Source organism: Tripterygium wilfordii, chromosome 18 (assembly GCF_013401445.1).
Source record: "Tripterygium wilfordii isolate XIE 37 chromosome 18, ASM1340144v1, whole genome shotgun sequence".
Taxonomy (NCBI): Eukaryota; Viridiplantae; Streptophyta; class Magnoliopsida; order Celastrales; family Celastraceae; genus Tripterygium; species Tripterygium wilfordii.
Window position 1 is genome coordinate 10,670,306 of NC_052249.1, and position 21,491 is coordinate 10,691,796.

At 37.9% G+C, this 21,491-nt stretch overlaps 4 protein-coding genes across 13 annotated transcripts; 3 read left to right on the forward strand and 1 right to left on the reverse strand.

The window, feature by feature from the left end:
- Positions 1-4,243: 4,243 nt before the first annotated feature.
- LOC119983645 (dnaJ homolog subfamily B member 8-like) lies at positions 4,244-7,662 on the forward strand. 9 transcript variants are annotated; one of them, XR_005464673.1, is made up of 8 exons: positions 4,249-4,716; positions 5,081-5,174; positions 5,329-5,396; positions 5,578-5,634; positions 6,456-6,698; positions 6,896-6,939; positions 7,029-7,090; positions 7,298-7,662. XR_005464673.1 is itself a non-coding variant. In XM_038827339.1 (6 exons), exons 2-6 carry the CDS (start codon positions 5,069-5,071, stop codon positions 7,407-7,409), a joined length of 582 nt encoding a protein of 193 aa, XP_038683267.1. In that variant the 5' UTR covers positions 4,244-4,716; positions 4,998-5,068; the 3' UTR covers positions 7,410-7,662. The 9 variants fall into 9 exon arrangements, 5 of the variants coding, with proteins under 5 accessions (XP_038683267.1, XP_038683266.1, XP_038683264.1 ...); XR_005464674.1 differs by having other exon boundaries at positions 7,302-7,662; XR_005464676.1 differs by lacking the exon at positions 6,896-6,939 and having other exon boundaries at positions 4,251-4,716; positions 7,302-7,662.
- Positions 7,663-9,608: 1,946 nt separating this feature from the next.
- On the forward strand, positions 9,609-15,783 carry LOC119984521 (dormancy-associated protein homolog 4). 2 transcript variants are annotated; one of them, XM_038828514.1, is made up of 4 exons: positions 9,609-10,098; positions 10,209-10,308; positions 10,454-10,501; positions 15,510-15,783. In XM_038828514.1, the coding sequence occupies exons 1-3, from the start codon at positions 9,825-9,827 to the stop codon at positions 10,479-10,481; spliced, it is 402 nt and encodes a 133-aa protein (XP_038684442.1). In that variant the 5' UTR covers positions 9,609-9,824; the 3' UTR covers positions 10,482-10,501; positions 15,510-15,783. The 2 variants fall into 2 exon arrangements, with proteins under 2 accessions (XP_038684442.1, XP_038684443.1); XM_038828515.1 differs by having other exon boundaries at positions 9,612-10,098; positions 10,209-10,289.
- A 105-nt stretch (positions 15,784-15,888) lies between these two features.
- Positions 15,889-16,571, reverse strand: LOC119984522 (ATP synthase subunit beta, chloroplastic). Its single transcript, XM_038828516.1, has one exon. It carries the CDS (start codon positions 16,416-16,418, stop codon positions 16,041-16,043), a length of 378 nt encoding a protein of 125 aa, XP_038684444.1. The 5' UTR covers positions 16,419-16,571; the 3' UTR covers positions 15,889-16,040.
- Positions 16,572-16,766: 195 nt separating this feature from the next.
- LOC119984520 (trihelix transcription factor ASIL2-like) lies at positions 16,767-18,387 on the forward strand. The gene has a single exon (XM_038828513.1). The coding sequence runs from the start codon at positions 17,131-17,133 to the stop codon at positions 18,208-18,210; it is 1,080 nt and encodes a 359-aa protein (XP_038684441.1). The 5' UTR covers positions 16,767-17,130; the 3' UTR covers positions 18,211-18,387.
- Positions 18,388-21,491: the final 3,104 nt, after the last annotated feature.

Sequence of the window (21,491 nt, forward strand, 5' to 3'; positions counted from 1 at the left end):
TTTCCTGCAAGAATTAACTACAAGTAAAACACTTGAAATTGAACATGTTAAAAGATCCCACATCGAAAACGATGTGTGGATTCTTCCTCTTTACAAGAATAAGTACACCCCTAACAATTAATTAGGTACCTTGATGAGTTTTGCTTAGCTCAATTGTTCGACTTGAGAGGAACAAATCCGTGAAGATAATCTGATGTATCCACAGGTACCGAAACTCCAAAACAGACAATATACTTAATCGTTTGGGATGTGGATTTATAATAAATTACATTTTAAACCACAAAACCTACTTACATTAGAAGAAAGTGTATATGCTATACATTAGTAACTAAATTACACGCGAATTATTCTTGGTTTACCCAGTTTGATGATCCTTTCCTCGAAATCCTTGGTCTTGTAGGGGATCCTCAAAACACCTTGATTACAAAAACCATACTCTTCAGCTGATTTGTAGAGAAACTCCAAGAAATCTGCATCGCCAAGCATTGTTGTATGAACAATGAATCGCCTTGTATCATCGTTAACACCTACACAAATAGGAACATAACCTCGCGGCGGCGGCGGCGGCGGCGGCGGCGGCAATGACGGAGAAGGAGAAGGACAACCTCCTCCCAGTCTCTTATATCTTCCAGTACCTCCAATAATCATCTTGCTGTTTACTTTACTTGCTCTTACTCCCATTCCCACTCTTTTATCTTCTTAATTACTAGTACTAGACGTACCGTGCATACTTCTGTACTTACAATGTCCCATATATATATATATAACACATTATTGAAGAAAATATTTTTGGTTAATTGAAGTGAAAATGAAGCGTGAAAATGATGTCTTAATTTAATGATCACCATGCCGTGACTACAAGGTTGATTATGGCTTAATTGATTATATAATCTGATTAATATTAGTTTATCATATAATTGTTGTTCTCATCGGGAATTTGGTTACAGCATTATCGTCGGTGGTTGGTGTAGTTGAGTGCAAAATATATATATATAGTATAATCAACCTTGCCGACCCACCAACTCACTTAATTATTTTAATATATGGTCCTAAAATATCTTCCGTAAGATCTGGTAAACAATAATAGCAATTGTACTATATCACGTACTGATCGTAGGATTTATAGTCAATGAGGCCTAGAAGAAATATTCTTGCCAAGTCGGCTTTTTGGAGTGAAGTTTAGCCCATTTTCATTAGGCCCATAATCGGAAGACCAATGAAAATTTTGAAATGGTCAATCCGAATCAGAACGACACCGTTTCGAACGTTTAACCATTCAGAAACCCCGCCCCCAAAAATTTCCTTCATTGCAGTCGCACAAGCTAGTCGCTGTGGCGGTGAACGGTGGCCGACGCATTACTGAGAGTCTGACAGTCTCTGCGTATGAACTGGTAACTCTTATGTACTATGAAGTTTTGTCGTTTCATGGATTAACGTTCCCGTGCATTCGTCATCAATATGTGTGAGAATTGCTTGGACTAAATATACAATTTGAGTTGTTTTCTTTTGAAAATTTTCTACGTCCATTGTCTGGGATTCAGTTCCAATTGACAGTATCTTAAGGCATTTGGTTATCTCATGTAGGAACTTTGTGTTCAGGACTTGATGTCGTGGTTCCGATCGATGGGCCTATGGAATGCCCATCCTCGTGCTATTCATGGTTATATAAGAGAATCTGAGAAAACATTCAATTTTATGGATCTCTTAGGTTGGGATTGAAGGCTTCTTAGTTTGTGAAAGAAAATGACCATTTATGTTGTAACCTTAAATGAAATGCTAAGTACAAAAGTAGTTAGTGATATTGGAGAATAATATATACTTGCCACTGAAACTATTTGGGGACAACTAATATAACTGTTGGCTATTGATTATGTTTTTGAGCACCTAACATGGCAAGTCCTTAATGTATCGTCGATATGATGACGGATTGATTGTTGGTAGCTGCCATAAATATGAAGGAACTTTGAGAGAGGTGCTTTAGGAAGGTTGGAAAGATAGCTTAAATTGATAGTATGAAATGCTGGACTCAAAGGAAGCCTCTTAAAAGGTTTAATGAGGGGCGAAGCATGCTAATCTGCAGGATGTGATGCGGCTTAACGTTTCACATTGTGCTCAATCACTCATAAGTCGAAATAACTCTGTATTTTGCCTCCAACAGTAAAGAGCTTAGAAAAAATGTTATTATTGTCTTTCCATCTAAATTTTTGTATTGCATATATCTGACCTCTTATCTTGTGTAATTCAGCGATTGTTTGTCTTGTTCGGCCATTATCTGATTCTTTCAGTCCTGTTGTTCCTGAAGTTTTTTGTGTTTCTGACCAATTGTTGAGTACTGACATTTGCAATATACCATTTTACTTATGGCTTTCAATTTCACTTTCAGCTCTTACATGGAATGTTGAAGACTGGGTAGTGGCTACCTCCGGCTGAGAGGTATATTTTCAGTTTCAATTCAAAGAAAGTGCTAAAAAAGTGGCATCTATATTCTGATTCTGAATATGGAGGTATGTTGTGGACCTGTGGTCTTTCATTAGCTTCATTGATGAACCTGCACATTATCACGTCTTATCAATCTTACAGAGACAGAGAATCACTGAACTGAATTCTTTATGTTTAATCCTGCACTTTTTTTTATCTATTATCGTCCATACGGATATTTCTAATGATATTTATACCATGTTCTGCTATGTGTTTAAATCTTTTGCTGGGGTATAATTGAATCAATATGTGGTTTGATTATCTAAGTTTGTCGGTTATCAGTCGATTACAATATCTCTAGCTTATTACATTATAGGACAAGAAGAAGTGAGAGTTCCCGAGGAAAAAAAAAGAAGAGAGATGTGAGAGTTATAAGTGGTCATATACTCGTATTAGTGACACATCTAATATTCTGTTTGAACAATGACCCTTTTTTTGCCCGTCTAAGTTGCTTAAAGGTCTAGATAGGCACTATATCTACATTGAAGGATAGAACTAACTCTTTGGACCAGAACGTTGTGTTGTGTTGTGTTGCCTTAAGGCTCTCTCTGCCATTCGCGTACGAACCACTGCCTTTATATCTAGCATTATTGAATTTGTGAGGCTGCATTGGTTTTTGCTTGTTTGGACTTATCTTATTTACTTGTTTTGTTCTTTCCTCATTATTTTTATTTTTATTTCTTTTATTGGCTATAGTGTACAAATGTGAAAGGGAAACCAGTAGTTTCTAGTTGTAGATACAGAGTATTAATTTGCCAGAAATATTAATAAAAAAGAATGGGTGGGTTCTGGATTATCCACTCTTTTGTTCTTCATATTAAATGATCACTACAAACAATATGTTTGTTTCTGAAAAATGAGAGGGTGTCAATAATTAGAAAAAAAAGAAAAGAACAAATAGTTGCAAGTTCAATGTTCAATGCATCAGTTTTTGTTCTCTACTTCTTAAAGTATATTTCAAGTTGGCAAGCATGAGAAAAGTGTAGACGAGGCCTGCTATATTCTAGAAAAATCAGTGATTCTTTTGCTATTTTTCTCCAAAACGTTATTTATTAGTTCAAAAACTTCAATGGGCACACGCAATCAATGGGTACACGCAATGGGAGGGCATTCTATTCACTTCTAAAATGTAAATTGTACTAGTGGTTTATCCGCATCTACTTGGCAGGCACAATGAGTCGTCTATGAGAAGCACGTTTATATTGTTATAGTAGTTTAGTAGAATTGGTTCTTTATTTTTTATGGAAAAACTGAACTAGAATTGTAGAAAGAGGGGCGAGCAAACTCTTCAAAATCAATTTGAACAAAAGGAATGCAATCATAAAGTGTCTCGTGGAAAACATGAGTTTCCATGTTCAAATTAAAGGGATAATTGACGAACCAATCCATGCAGGTATTGGTTCTTTGATAATGACGACTCAAATCATGTGGTTTGGGCATTTGATAGACCCTCAGAAAGCCCATTAAGGACTTAAATTTGTATTAGATTTGGCTTGACCATGAAACCTTGTTTAGTTGTTTATGACTTCATACATGCATATAGAATTGGCAACTTGTGTGTTTTCTTTTGTTAATAAAACATAATTTATGTTTCCCAAAGATACTATGCATTGCCAGCTAAGCCTCGTGAATGTCCCCGAACTGGGGCCTACTTCCTATCATGACAGCCGTTAGTCTTCATTGTACGTCTACAGTTCTACCCCTCCTCCTTTCCCTCTCATAGACGGTAAACATAGAACATTCTGGACGAACTTCCCACCCAAAAATATCTACCCCTCACATTCAATCCCAGCCCTCCATCAAACATCAATGGCAACACAAAATATTAGTATTCTAAAATTGTTTTAGTTTTAATATATGTAAAATTATATAAATGGACGGTTTCTGGAGAATTCTTTGAGGCTTTAGCGTTAAGAGATAGATACAGAGTGCTGATGCTTCCGTGTATTTGTTCAAGACTGTAATGTCCTAAGTTTTCCTTTCATGAAAGTATTGTTATTGATTTAATTTATCTATATAGGAGAGTTTGTGTCTTTGGGTAATTGTTATAATTTGTCGACAAGATACAGAGTGCTCTGTTTTGGGTTTTTTTTTTCTCTGTATTTGGGTATTGGGTATTGTGGAAGAATGGCAAATGGAGAAGAGAAAAGTAGCAGTAATGACTTGTACGCGGTGTTGGGGTTGAATAAGGAATGCACTCCAGCAGAGCTCAGGAATGCTTATAAGAAGCTTGCACTGGTTAGAGTTTTTAACAATTTATCTTTCAAGATTTTAATTTTATGGGTACAATTTTATGTCAACTGGGTTGCTGTTTATGCCCTTTAAAAGGCAAAATAAACGAGTTGCTTCTGATTAGTGCCTGTGGTGGGTTTGCATGTCGATCACCATCATCGTTTCGATTGGGTAACGTGAATGTATTAGTGGATTCAATTTGGGGTTTTGCTTTCGGAAAATAGAAACATGCCATTGATCGTACCGCTGAGGAATTTGATTGAATTGTTTTTGCTTTTTCTGGGAAGTAATATTTTGTGGGAGGGTTGGTCTGGAATCTTTTGAAGGCTGTAGTGATTAATCAAGTCTTGTTTTTTGTATGGGTGGACAGAGATGCCACCCAGATCGTTGTTCGGCTTCGGGGAATACGAAGTTCGTCGAAGAAGCCAAAAAGAAGTTTCAGGAAATACAGCAGGCGTATTCTGGTAATTCTACCCTTCAAATTCTTCAAATATTATTTTAGGATAAAATTCAATCTCTTGAAAACTTAAAACTTGAAACTTGAAACTTGAAACAGAGTATACAATCCCAATTATACATAGATTCACGAGATGTTTCTTTGTGGGTTTTGCGGTACAGTTCTGTCGGACTCAAATAAGAGGTTTCTGTACGATGTGGGATCCTACGACAGTGATGATGACGAAAATGTTTGTTTCTTTTCCCCTTCCTTTTGTGTTTCTCTCTTGATTTTATGAAGGATGTGGGAGCTCAAGTGCAGTGGCGTTTAGTGCTCTATTTAAATGGAAAATTTCCGTGCCTCGTTAATGACTTAGGGCCTAAATATTATAAGTCAAAAGATTGACACTAATTTGAGTTCTTGCTTTGCAGGGGATGGGAGAGTTTTTGAGTGAAATGGCAGATATGATGAATCATACCAAACCTCGTGTAAGTTTTTTCCCCAGTTACATTGCTTTTTATGACACAATTCCTGTAATTGATTCTGAAAAGGATCAAATTGAATCATTAGTGTACATATATCTGTTGTACTTTTACCAGTCATATGCAATTATGCAGCAACAAATTGAGGTAGGGTCGGTTTTTGCGCATTCATATGGCAAATAAATGAGGGCCTTCACGGATGGGCCGGTAAAACTGGGCATCATAGAGGCCCAAATCACTTTTAGCATTTATGGTGTATTAATGGATTGAATCTAGGGTAGAAGGCTTGTAGTTAATAAGAGTGTAAGAGTAGTGTTGGCTTTGTTTTGTTTGTGCAGCATTGGACGTTAGTAGGGCTTTAGGAGGTTAGATATTTTCTGCTTCCTCACACAATCTACTCTATCCGGGCTTGGGGCCCCACATTGTCACCATATGAGTTGAAAGCACATGATTGTTTCTGAATAATGCGCTTGACACTAAAGTGTTGTGAATAGAACTCTATGGTCCATTTGGGAAAAATAAGATAGTTTATATAAGTTGTTGGGGGGGTCTGGTGATACTTTTAAATATGATGCTAGCATATACCGGCTTATATTTTTTGAGCGGGATACACTAACTTATAAGCTAGTGTATATTCTTTTTACTAAACATGCCATATGTCAAACTTTTTATGATCATGGATTGGCATTAGAAAATTCATGACGTAGATTCTTACAATATTATTTGGGACAGAGTTATGTTAATTGTTGACAATAATTGCAAATATGATTATTATTATTATTGTCTGGTGTTGTGATGCATATGATGGAAGAATGTGGAATTTGTAGGAAAATGGGGAGGAGACTTTTGAGGAATTACAAGAGCTGTTTGCTGAGATGTTCCAGGGGGACATTGATGCTTTTGATTCCACTTGTCAGTCTACATCGTCTTCCTCTGCTTCATGTTCTTCGTATATTAGTTATAGTGAAGGGTCTAGCAGCAGCAATAAGCGCAGTTCCTCCGAAATGAATTTCACCATGTCAGGGGGTTCTTCAATTTCTGATTCTCGCTACCAGAAATTTTGTTTAGGGGTAAGCAAACTCTACTTACAATTTTAATTTTTATGCATCGCAATATCTTATAGGCAAACATGTGGCTCAGTTGTAGAGTTGCAGATGTGTAAATTAGAGGTCACAAGTTCGAGTACTAGTAACAATCACTCTACATATTATGTGGGGTAAGGTCTGAGTACATGTTGTTTGACGGTTCACGATCCTAGCCACCGTAGGAGCTTATGCATGGGAGTTGTTTACCTATGTATCGCAAGACCTGGTAATAAAAATTAGGCTATACTTAAGACAGTAAGAGTTGCATTCAGATGGTTTCATTGGTTTCTCTGTATGATGTCTCATATTTAACAGACATTGTAATGGGAGGCAGCAAAACAATGGACTAGGAACCATATGGATTGGAATATAATAGGGTAAGTATTTGCTCTCTGTCGGACTCTTCATGGAAAAATTAAATCGACTGTGAGATTATTAAAGTCCCCCCTTAGGTAATATTATCCTAGTTGTACTAGTGTTAAATCGGGAATGAACCGGTGTAAGGGAAGCAAAATCATTTAAAATAACTTGTGATTTTTCGTTGGCATTGACGATTTATTCTTCTATTGGTGCTATATGTGTAGTCAGGTTCAACACCAGCAAGATTTCAAGAAGGGAAAGGGAGTAAGAGGAGTTGAAGGCGGAGCTGGCAATAGACAAAGGTCCAGTCCAGCAGCCACGGAACTAAGATCATGATGCGTATTGCGTAATCTTACAACATTTTACTTCAGCTTTACCATAACTTTTTCTTTGAACCTTGTTGGTATTGTCAGTTGGGTAGTTCTAGTGTGTAATTGTATCATTGTTGTGACTTCGTGGATTTTATGTGCAAGCAAAACATCAGATGTTTTGGTAATGTTTGCAGTGCTCTGCAATACCCTTTTATTATGATATTTTGAGACTCAGTAATTTGTGGTTCTAAATGTACAAAAATGGAGCCACTTGATCATCATGTCTTTTGGAATTGGACAACTGAATGTAGGCTCTCAAAGATTTGGAAACACGGTTTTGAATGAAACAGCGAGAGGACCAGGAAAATATTTGTTACAGTATAATGGGCAGTGTCTTGGTTTTGTTTCAGGGTCCTACTACACCACGTTCACATATGGTGATACGGGCAAGGTCAGGTGCACCCACTCCTACTATCGTGCAAAGTGTGGTGTGTGACTCATTTCCAATTTTGGTTTGATGGTGAACTCAAAATCCCTCCGCCGAAATGGTTTAGATATCTACTCGATTTAGTAGTATCCAAGTTTGAGTGCTCTCCCCCGCTAATTTGACAAAAAGAGAACTCACTCCTATTGTGCAAAGTGTGGTGTGTGATTGATTTCCAATTTTGGTTTGATGGTGAAGTCAATCTCCTCAGTCAAGATGTTTAAGGTAAAAGCGATTGAGATGCTTAAGGTAAAAGCCGAGATGGTTAAACGACTGAGATGCTCAAGGTAAAAGCCAAGATGATTAAAGTATTTACTCGATTTAGTGATATCCTAGTTTGAGTAGCTCTCCCGCTTACTTGACAAAAAGAGAAGCAAAACACTAGACACATATCCGATAAAGAAATATACATACATCACAGATAAGGATATATGTTAATATGTCCATTTCTGCAAGTTGTGTTATGTTCATCCAATGCGATTAAGGGAACATTTTCTATTATTATAGGTCTCCCTCGGCCATCGACGTGATTTATTATTGAGTTGACTTGGTAAAATATTCACATGCTCTTGAAAGGAAATATTCTAAGACTAAGCTATTATTATTATTTTATGTATTGTGTAAGTAATCAATTATTAAACAAGAGGTATCACCTATATGGCTTTACATAACTCTCTTGTTGTTTAGATCTTCATACTTTTATCTAAATGCATTGTTAAGTTACCAACCAAACCGTTAATAATTGGCCGAATAGTCAGCCAAATTTACGTAAAAAAATCGACTGAAACCGACCATACACACACTACTAATACTACTGTTTCTGAATCACCACTCATTGCAACACTTCCTTATTATGTAGTATACAAAATAAGTAATGGTCTTATACTCTTATTAACCAGTAATACATGTTTAATAATGCAAAGGCTTGGATTGGATGCACTGTCTTAATCATCTGAGTACAAAGTGGGTCCTCCCTCTTTAATCTGATCCCCAATTTTCCAGTCTTGGTAGATCCAGATCGAACTCAACCTTATCTCCATTGACGTGTAAAAGTTCCAACATAAGCCCAACTTGACCAATTCATCATTGCTTCTCTTTGTAGATTTTTCTTTGTTCCCCTACCATCTTTAATCGGCTTTGTTTCTTCCAACCCTGTCGGCTTCACAAGTCTTAGTTTCCCAAAGCTGGATATATATATATATATATTACACCACCAATAATAAGGTGCATGAAATTTCAAATTTGTGGTAGTCTCGTATCATTTGTGGCGTGATACATTCAAATTCGATTCAAGAATTTGAATTGACATTTGTTTTCGTTGCAAAGAATTGATGATTCAATTGCCTTATCATTCTCTACATTTTCAAACTGTGCAATTAATCAGATGAAATTATAGCTTACCTTTTGAATTATGTCGGAAACTATTATATCAAGAAAGTTAAAGAAATATTATCTTACAAAGAAATTGATTCGTGTAGTGTTCTCTTCGTGTTTTCATAGCGAATAGAGAATGAGTATTTACAGTTATATATCATGTTAAAACAACACTTCACAAATATAATTTTTCTGTAAATAATCCATAAAAAAATTTAGAACGCTGCTCTCGAACACCTACAACATTTTTTTTCTCCCTTTTGTCTAAAATCCTAGTTCCACCCATGCTCATATTGGTCGTTATTATAGATAGTAGATGACCAAAAATAAGTTCAATGGTTGGAAAGAAAGCCATATTAATAGCCGTGAGCCGTTGATAGCCATCAAAATGTAATTGTTCAACACAACTCTCTTTCCTCTTCTATAAAATAAACCCTAAGAACAACATTTCTTCTCATTAAAAAAAAAAGAAAAAAGAAAATAAGGCCTCTCTGTCAACCTAGCTAATATCTTTACATATCTTCTCTTGTTTGCGTTTCGCTCCCCTTGCTTTTTTTCTCTGTTTGATCAGTCAATTAATCAATGGGGTTTCTTCATAAGCTCTGGGACGAAACGCTGGCCGGCCCAGCGCCTGAAACCGGCCTTGGCAAGCTACGCAAGTATGATTCTTTCACCACCAGTACTAATACCAGATCATCTCCTACCTCTCATCGTCATGATAATAATCATATTGCTGTAACAAGGAGTATTAGTATCATTAGGAGTACTACTTCTAACCTCTCCGTGGATCCGGGATCGCCTCCTGATTCCCCCGCCGGTTCTACAACTCCTGCCACTCCTGGAACACCCCTGTCACGTAAGTAACATATATATATAAACGATTCAAACTCATGATCACCTTTGTTTATCAAGCTACTGAAACATATTGCAAGAATGATTTGCTTTGTTTTGTTGTTTTGGGTGCAGCTGGAACACCTAGAACGGATTTCAAGAGATTGATGAGGAGAAAATCGTCAGCTGAAGCATTGGAAAGCGCTGAGTCAAGAAGTCTGATTATTTACGATTGGTTATTTCCCTTTGTTTGTGAATTATATATATATATATATGCCATTGCATTCAAAAGAACAAAAACCAAGAGTAGTTTCAATGATTTTTTGCGGATTTTTCATGAGCTAATGTTAGTGTATATATGCATGGCGAATTGGTTGCAGGATTGTAATGAGTGCATTGGATCGTTGAGAGAGGAAGTAAGGATTTTGTTTTACTTAATTTTGCAATCGATATCTTTTATTGAAGTGGGAAACACCTATATAGCTATTACATTGGTTTACAATCAATGATCTACGTAATTACAATCTCTATCAAAGTCACTATCAAAGTCAACAATTGAGGCATCAATTAGTCAACAATTGAGGCATCAATTATGAACTTAGACAAATCAATATTGATTGCCGAATCTTCAATTAAGGAAAGTCTTCAATCAATATTGAGTTTGTCAATAAAGTCTTCAATCAATAAAGTAAATCTTGGGTAAATCTTTGACTCTATTCAACACTCCCCCTCAAGGTGGTGCATAGACATCGTATATGCCCAGCTTGACAAGTGAATCAGCAAACACTGAATTTGACACTCCCTTGGTTAACACATCAGCCAACTGATCTTCGGTCTTCATATACGGAACTTCAATTATTTTTTCTTCTAGCTTTTCATACACGAAATTCCTATCAATTTCCACATGTTTAGTCCGATCATGTTGCACTGGGTTCTCAGCAATTTTAATTGCTGACTGATTATCACAATACAATTTCATTGGTCTTTTAATTGACAAACTCAGCTCCCCCATAAGCCGTTTGAGCCATAACAACTCACAAATACCTTTCACCATTGCTCTGTATTCGGCTTCTGCACTAGACAATGAGACAACTTTTTGCTTTTTACTTCTCCAAGTAACCAGATTTCCTCCAACAAAAGTTAAATACCCAGTGGTTGATCTTCTTCGGTCTCCTTTACCTGCCCAATCTGAGTCGGTATAGCCCCATACGTCTGCATGCCCATTCTTAGAAAAAAGTAAGCCTTTTCCCGGTGCAGATTTTAAATATCTCAGAATTCTAATAACTGCATCCATATGTTGTTTACCAGGATTGTGCATAAATCTACTCACAACACTGACCGCATATGCAATATCTGGCCTCGTATGAGACAAATAGATTAAACGCCCAACTAACCTTTGATATCGTAATTTGTCTATTGAAGTTTGATTCGAAGACTCTTCCAATCCATGATTTTGTTCCATAGGAGATCCAATTGGCTGACATCCAAGCATACCAGTTTCTGTTAATAAGTCAAGCACATACTTTCGTTGGGATAAAAATATGCCTTGCTCAGAACGAACAACTTCAATGCCCAAAAAATATTTTAATCCTCCCAAATCCTTCATATCAAATTCAGTTGACAAATAGTCTCTCAGTTTACGCATTTCTTCAGAATCGTTGCCTGTCACTACCATGTCGTCAACATAAATAATGAGAGCCGTTAATTTATCACCAACTCTTTTCAAAAATAAAGTGTGATCTGCATTACTTTGCTTATAGCCGAATCTTCTCATAGCAAGTCGGAATCGACCAAACCAAGCTCGAGGAGATTGTTTCAACCCGTATAAGGCTTTCTTCAGTTTACACACGACACTTTGATCACCTGGAGCTTCATATCCTGGGGGCAGAGACATATAAACTTCTTCTTGTAGCTCACCATGTAAAAAAGCATTTTTTACATCATATTGTTGTAGAGGCCAATCAAAATTTGCAGCTAGGGATATTAGGACTCGAACCGTATTAATTTTTGCAACAGGAGCAAACGTTTCCTGATAATCAACCCCATACGTCTGGGTGAATCCTTTAGCCACAAGCCTAGCTTTATACCTATCAACCGAACCATCAGGCTTGCACTTGACGGTGTACACCCACCTACAACCAACAGCTTTTTTTCCTTTCGGCAACTCCACCAATTCCCAAGTTTGATTTTTCTCAAGTGCTGTCATCTCCTCAGTCATTGCAGTTGCCCATTTTGGATCCAACAACGCCTCTTGCACTTTAGTAGGAATATCTATGACAGTCATATTACTGACAAAGCTTCGGCATTCCTTTGACAGTCGGTGAGTGGATGCATACTGAGCAATAGGATATTTCACTTTTCGCACAACCTCTGGTGAAAATCTATCTGGTGGAACACCACGAGTACTTCTTGGTGGGAGTACGTATCTGTCAGCTTCAATCGAGACACAAGTATTATCACAAATATTGTTAGTATTAACATCAGACTCAATGCTTACCTCAGGAGGATCTGTACGAGGAGTATCGGGAGTGGGTACTAGCGAAGATGAGAGAGAGGGAGCTTCAGCAACAGTATCGGCAACACACAGTGGATCAGGAAACAACTCCATCCAATTTGGAGCTTCAACAACAGTATCACCACTCGGGCCCGGAAGCGTGGAATTGGGTGAAGAAAAAAACATTTCATGTTCAGAAAAGGTGACATCCATAGTAACATAGAACTTACTTGTAGGAGGATGAAAACAACGGTAACCCTTTTGTGAAGGATGATAACCGACAAATACACACTTGAGGGCACAAGGATCAAGTTTCGTGCGGAGATGTTTCTGTAAATGTACAAACACAACACAACCAAACACCCGGGGAGGAAGTGTGAGGTGCGATGGCAGTGTTACATAGGAAGCCAATTTATCAAGTGGTGTCTGAAATTGTAGAACACGAGTGGGTACCCTATTCAAAAGATATACAGCTGTGGTAACAGCTTCTTCCCAAAAACGTGGTGCCATGTGGGCTCCAATAAGGGCAGCACGTGTAATCTCCAAAATTTGTCTGTTTCGGCGCTCAGCAACACCATTCTGTTGTGGTGTATAAGGACAAGTGGTTTCATGCAAAATTCCATGAGTCTGAAAATAAGCTTGTAACTCCTGATTTACAAATTCACCACCATTATCAGATCGAAGAACTTGTAAATTAGCAGAGAATTGTGTTTTGATCATGGTATGAAACGTGCGGAAGCAAGCAGCCACATCACTCTTATGACGCATAAGGTAAAGCCAAGTCATACGAGTGCAATCATCAATAAATAATACAAACCATCTAAAGCCAGTAGAAGTAGTAACAGGGGCAGGTCCCCAAACATCCGAATGAACCAACGCAAAAGGCACAACTCTTTTATTAGAACTATCAGAATAAGTAGCACGATGACTCTTGGCCAAAACACATGTATCACACTGAAAATTGGAAGGTTCACATGTAGAAAATAAAGTAGGAAATAAATATTTCAAGTAACCAAAGGAGACATGACCCAAACGATGATGCCATAACCGAATCTGATCTTCTGATGCCCTAGATGACCCTTTTGCTGATAGAGATCGTCCCATACTAACATCTTCCACATAATATAATCCCTCTCTCTTAGTACCACGCCCAATTATCTCCCCGCTGCAGAGATCCTGAAGGAAACAAAAAGTAGGATATATTAATACTAAACAATTTAGTTGTGTTGTAACTTGTGGCACAGATAAAAGATTATTGGAAAGAGCAGGAATCAATAAAGTGTGCTCCAAGGATAATGAAGGAGTTAAGTTAACCCTTCCAGCGCCCGTAACCGGATATGAAACACCATTGGCATTGGTGACAGTAGAGCAATTTGGTAAACAAGCATCATGTAATAAGGACGCATCAAAGGTCATATGATTAGTCGCACCAGAGTCAAGAATCCAACCGGGATCTTTTTCAGAATTTGTTGCAAGAAGGGCTAGACCAACACTACCTGACTGTTGGAGAAGAGTAGGATCTACCACAGAGTGAGTGATATCAACTGGAGTAGTGGAAGCCATGGTATCCATTGAAGAAGGAGTCGGTGCCATTGGGACTGTAGGTGAGGTGCATAGCGCAACTTTACCACCTTTTCGAGCTTGTAATCGCTCTTTGTGAGCCTGCCACCACTCGGGATATCCATGCTTTTTGAAGCAAGTATCTACAATATGTTTGGTGCTGCCGCAATGAGTACATTTACCACCAGTAGGTACTGACAGTGACAAAGAACTTGTTGGAGTTCCATATTTTCGAACTGCCATAGCCATCTGAGGAACTTCTGAAGACATCATTGTATTCCGGCGAAGTTCTTCACGTCTCACAGTTGAGAAAGCATTATCAGGTCCAGGTAGAGGATTAGTACGAAGAATATCTCCCCGAACAGAATCATATATATCATCAAGCCCAGCCAAAAAAGAATAGACTCGATCTTCATCAATTTCAGCCATTCGAGTCTTAATCACATCTGGCTGAGTAAAGGTAATTGGACGACGATGATCAAGCTCCTGCCAAATAACCTTAAGATCGGAATAGTATGCAGCCACAGGTCGCCATGCCTGCTTAGTTGTCATAGCTTTTCGAGACAGATCATACAAAATAGATTTATCAGCACCCTCAAAATATGTTTGAGACACAGCATCCCAAACATCATTTGCAGTGGGTAAACGAATAAAAAGATTCATTATATCGGCCTCCATAGAGCCAATAAGCCAGCCTTTTACAGTAGCATCCTCCATCATCCACTTGTTATATGTAGAGTCACTAACAGTAGGTTTCGAGGTCGTACCTTTGAGATATTCCATCTTTCCTCGTCCAGCAACGAACATAGTAACCACCTGAGACCAAAGAGTGAAATTTGAGCCATTCAGTTTGATCCCATAAGGAATAGAGGTTGGTTCTTGAGTTGGCGTCACCACAGGTGGAACTATAAGAGCACCGGATTCAGCCATGAGTTGTTTGTAATTTCTGGATGAGATTCTGGTTCAATGGTGCAATCGGCACCTGTTATGGACGAAGCAATCGGCTTCTGTCGGATGGTTGGAGCAGTCGGCCCCTAGTAGCTACGGTGATGGAGAGGTAGTATGTTAAGAGAACCTTGCTCCGATACCAACTTAATTTTGCAATCGATATCTTTTATTGAAGTGGGAAACACCTATATAGCTATTACATTGGTTTACAATCAATGATCTACGTAATTACAATCTCTATCAAAGTCACTATCAAAGTCAACAATTGAGGCATCAATTAGTCAACAATTGAGGCATCAATTATGAACTTAGACAAATCAATATTGATTGCCGAATCTTCAATTAAGGAAAGTCTTCAATCAATATTGAGTTTGTCAATAAAGTCTTCAATCAATAAAGTAAATCTTGGGTAAATCTTTGACTCTATTCAACAGTTTTTATGGATAGAACAAGAGACAACTGACAGAAGGAACCGATCGACAGTCGTTGGAGTTTCCGATCGATAGAGAGAGGAAAGAAATTAGTCAGTGAGCCTTTAATTTGCTCATGTTTTCTTCTTTCTTCTTTCTCAAATTTCTTTGTAAATATGAATGTGTGTTTCGTTTTTTATTTCTTGGTTTTCTTTTTAATTTGTAAATATGGATTATTGTATATGAATATAATATTCTCCTCTTTCAATGAAACTCTCTATCTCAAGCTTGAAAACCAGCTCTACGTAATTCTACTTTGTAAATTTGTTTTTTTTCCTGATTTATTGAAAATGAAAGGATGAATAATTTGCAATTGGTCTTGGCCTACATGAGTACTATCAAGGCGTATTCTCAAAATACCTATATCTATGGCTGTGGCAATAGGCGCATGATTTGGTAATACGCCAATTTGTCCACTATTAGTAGATAAAATGATTTCTTTCACTTCTGAATCCCAAATAATTCGATTCGGGGTCAGTACACAAAGATTTAAGGTCATTTCTTCAATTTGTTCTCCATTTCTAAATTCGTAGCCTTAGTAGTAGCTTCATCGATGTTACCTACCAAATAAAAGGCCTGCTCAGGAAGACCGTCTAATTCGCCGGAAAGGATCAATTTAAACCCTCTAATTGTTTCTGCTAGACCGACATATTTCCCCGGAGAACCGGTAAAAACTTCTGCGACAAAAAAGGGTTGTGATAAGAAACGCTCTATTTTTCGTGCTCTTGCTACGGTTAAGCGGTCCTCTTCGGACAATTCGTCCAACCCCAGGATAGCTATAATGTCCTGAAGCTCTTTGTAACGTTGTAAAGTTTGCTTCACTCTTTGCGCAGTTTCATAATGCTCCTCACCAACAATTCGAGGTTGTAGCATAGTTGACGTTGAATCTAAAGGATCTACTGCCGGGTAGATACCCTTGGCAGCTAGTCCTCGTGATAGTACAGTAGTAGCATCTAAATGTGCAAAGGTCGTGGCCGGAGCAGGGTCAGTCAAATCGTCCGCCGGTAAAATTCTCACATCTTGGGCCCCAGTTTGCCCGGCCCATTGGGGGATTTGGTCATGTTAATAGGCTCGTAAAATGGGCTTCAGTTTCAGAGATTTAAGGCATTAAGCAATTAGCTCGGCCCGGTCTTAAGCTAATTTCAAGATATTTATAACCCGGCCCACCTGATTCATAAATATTCTCCCTGAAAAACAGGATTACAAAAGAACAGACAAGAGGTTAATCTAATCCAGCCAAATATCATGGAGTTTTCCGTCCATTTCCTACCATCAGTATTCGGAACTGTTCATCTACTGAGCCAGAACTTAACGCCGGTAACGGTATCAACCAGTATCTTTGCTCCACCTCGCCCCACTCTCCCGACAACGCTCTTCCACGTGTCCCCTCTCTATAACCCCGTCAATCCCAATGTTTCTCCGTCAACCGATAAAATAATACCGTGTACCAATACCATGAACTTTCCGGTCAACCAAAACGAAACCTAATTCCCTCTCCCTGTTTTAGGTCTCCGGCTCTTGTAGATAAGCTTCGTACCAGATCCGTGACAGTGCGCGAAAGTTCGTGTTGATACTTGATAATTCAATGGAAGATGAAGAGGAGATCCAATCGCACGATTCGGGCGCCTCCGGATCTCCACCGAACGGGAGGATAACGGTGACAGTGGCTGCCGCGCCGCCTCATGCTGTGCCGCAATCGTCAGCGCACAATACGTTGACTTTGGCTCTCCCTGTCCAGAATTCCAACAAGAACAGCGGAGGCGGAGGAGGAGGGGGTAGAGAGGATTGCTGGAGCGAGGGAGCCACGGCAGTTCTGATCGAGGCGTGGGGGGAGAGGTATTTGGAACTAAGTAGAGGAAATCTGAAGCAGAAGCACTGGAAAGAAGTGGCGGATATTGTGAGCGGCAGAGAAGAAGACGAGACTAAGATACCCAAAACAGATATCCAGTGCAAGAACCGTATTGATACGGTCAAGAAGAAGTACAAATCGGAGAAAGCGAAGATTGCTGACGGTGGCGGGCAGAGCAAGTGGGTGTTCTTTGAGAGATTGGACCATTTGATTGGTCCAACCGCAAAAATTCCTGCCGCTAGTGCCGGTCCTAGCTCAATTTCAATGTCTAGCAAAGTACCAGTAGCAATTCCAGTCGGTGTTCGTGGTAGTGGAAATCAGTTTCTGGTTCAAAAACACCAGCCACAAAGGAGTAAAAGGTTGAAAAATCAGAAGTTGCAGTTACGCAGGAGGCGGGGTCAGATGGAGTCGGAAGAGGAGTCGTCCGAGGAGGAAGATGTGTCACCGGATTCAGACGATTCTTTACCACCGGAGAAGAAGCCGAAGGTAATGAGAAGAGATGTTACCGAGGGAAGGGAGAAGAAAGGAGGGTGGGGAAATTCACTGAGGCTTTTGACGCAAGAGATTGTCAAGTTTGGGGAAGCATATGAGGCTGCAGAAAGTGCAAAGCTGCAGCAAGTGGTGGAAATTGAGAAGCGTAGAATGAAGTTTGCAAAGGACCTGGAGTTGCAGAGAATGCAGTTCTTTATGAAGACCCATTTGGAGATTTCACAGATGAAGCATGGAATTGGAAGAAGAGGAGTGGATCCAAGTAATCACCATTACAACAATAACAATAACAGCAGTGATAGTAATCACCATTACAACAATAACTAGGATGTAGTATTTTAGATTTTAGAATTCTCCATGTATATGGGTGAAGAAGACCCATTGTTGTGTTGTTTATAATTTGTATGTGCTGATTGTTGGTTCTCTCTTGTATAAACTCATTCGCCATTAAAGTGCTAAGAAGTGACCAAATCCTTGATTGCCAGCTAAAGTTTCAGTCTTTCAGTGCCTGTTGTTGTTCTACTTTCTAAAAGCAGCTTTATCAGTGATTATTATATCATCATGCCAAGTGAAAGGACAAGAGGGCTATATCTATCTATCTATGTGCCTACTGTGTGTGAAGGAGGTCTATGTGCTTTGCTTGAAAAATATTTTAGGCTTCCATGACCTGCTTCTGAATTGTGAAAACTAAAAGGCCTCTGGTTTATTTCTACTTGGGTTGGGATTCTGTTCAGAGATGGTGAATTGAGTCAATGCGAATTATTGCGAAGGTTATTACTATTTGAAAACTGCATTGCAATACAGGCAATGGGCTTGCCCATGAATTAGCTAAATGGGCTTAACATTTTTAATACGGCCGAAATCTGTCTTTGGTAGCGGTCTTATGGCAAAAGGCAAATATGTTTAAGCCCAACTCAAAGATGGCCCAAAATGTTAATACTTTTTTGTGGTTTGTTTTCTTCTAGTATTAAAAAACTAAAATGTGGCCGCGCTATTAATGGCCTTCCAATCCATGATTCCAACATAAATGTTCCCGAGGTTTCCACGCAAGAAAAAAAAAAGAAAAGAAGGGGTTTAAATCGGTTTTGGGTTGGACAACAACACGGGTTTATAAAATATTTATATATTCGGACCCTAATTCGGAATGGATTTTGGACTTACCGACGTACTTAATTGACCAAACCCAGATTGGTTTAAATTTGAACAAGTAAACCGGATAATAATTTAATCCGTGCTAGGATTCGAACAAGTAAATCGAACAAGATTTATCTGTTTGGATCCAAATCGGGTTTTAAAACGGATAAAAATTTCAGGTTTGGACTTGAATTTCATATATATAACTATTGTTCAGACTTGATTTAATTCGGATCGAACAATTCGATCATTCGAATCGGATATCAATTTGACACCCCTAGTTTGGTAGTGTGTGTCTTGGCATTATCAGTGTTAGGGCAGCTGCAATGGTTTAGGAGGAAATTTCCCCAACAAAATTAATCTTGGGTCTCATCTCTATTACACAAAAAGTCAAGTCAAACACGTATTCTAATACAGCCACATCAGCTAAATACAAATTTCTATACACTTTCTCTTCCCACACACTTTCTCTTTCCACCCAACCCAACAACATTCCATTCCTCCATATTATCCACAACAAAACTACACCAAAACACTAAATACCAATACATCCACATCAACAAAACACTTCTCCCAATACAGCCACATAAGCAAAACACGTTTTATAATACAGTCACATCAACAAAAGACAACATCTTTGTTGGCCAATAATTATATACCATTGCAAGTCTCCTTAGTTGTGGGTAGCAAGTATTTAAAAAGGACCCCATGCAATGATGGAGTGCTATAAGTCAATGTCAAACATGTGTCCAGCTCCCGCAATTCAACAATCAAGTACGGGACCCACCTCTATCATTCATATCTACGGTTCTTGCCCTCGCCAGTGGAAGAAGAGAGAACAGATATGAAATATCGACCCAGCATCCCCCCTATGATGCAATTTGGAGCGTTGGATCTAAATTATTTTGAAACAGTCTCGCCACTATTCACCATTGATGGATTTCTGGGCCACACAGCATGTAATCTCAGATGTAAACTATTGGCTGTCGTGATTTGCAGGGCCCCACAAAACATGTGCGATTAACGTTATAAGAACAAAATGCTAGCTGCTATTACGATTTGTTTCCCCCATTTCTTATTGAGAATGAAGGACTCGTTTTATTATTTTTGACCCATTTTAGTATTTTTTTAATCATTTTACTAATTATTCGTTGAATGAAATATTATTTTCAATTCCCTCGCTCAAAGAAATACACTTACAATTTGTTCACTACGTCAATTTAACTGTCAGTCATGTAACGGTAAACAGTAAAAAAAAGAGTTCGGGAGATTTACAAAAACGATAAAATGAGAGAGATTTGTTCCAATAAAGAGAGGTTAACATTTTTTAGAAATAAGGATAAATATTACAAACATATCAAAATGTCCTTACCTATGTAAAACACGCTCTCATTGTCTCGCATCTTCTTCCTTTGCTTGGGACGGTGCTATTACGCTTTTTCATTTTCTTCTTTCGCTTGCAATAGAGGTTGGTTGATCTCTTTCGTCGATCTCTTTCTCCGTTGATCAATTTTTTCAATGCTTCTCCTTCTTCCTCCTTTGTTAATCTATTTTCTCTAGATCATTCTTCTTCAATCAGATATATGATTTTAGAGAAAGAAATAGAGAACGAAAATTAGAAGGTTATATATGTTTTGGATATGTTAAAATTATATATGTGTTTGGGCCTGTTGATATTATACATGTTTTAAAGTTGTTGATATTATATTATATATGTTTTTGACATTTTTTTGCAATGTTTTTTGTAGTTTTTTTTTTATTACACTATGACCTCTTGATATTATAATTGTGTTTGGGTTTATTCATATTATATTTATTTGGATTTGCTGATATTTTTTTTTTTTGACATTTTTACCAAATTTTTTTTAGTTTTTTTTCATTATGCTAATGATAAGTTGATATTACATCTGTATTTGGGTATGTCGATATTATATATGTTTAGGATCTACTCATATTACATCTGTTTAATATCTTATCTATTTGTTCAATTTATCAATCTTCATTGTTGTGATATTACTAAATGAAATTCTCGTGTTTCAAATCTTCAAATAGATATAGTAAAACAGATAACATATCATCGAGTCAAAACAAATAACGCATCAACAGATCTCAGATTCGAATATATCGTAAATAGATGGAAAAAATTATCAAAATCACCACATAAACTGCATGGAACACTTATGCGATGACAATTGAAGTAGAATAACAAGATCTACAAGTCCTGTGGTGAAGATGAGCGGATCTAGATTCGAAATTCTTGGTAATAGGTATGTAGTCTCAATTTCGTTCACTCTGCTCCAATTATAAACCCTATCAAAATCAACTATCATTATTCTGTAATTATTTCATTTGTTGATACTTTGGTTCATGGGAAAAAGAGAAATACGTGAAACAAAGAATTTTCCCAAATCTATTTTGATTAAAACATCTAAATAAGTAAAGTGAGGGTATTTTAATTAATGAAATAAATTAAT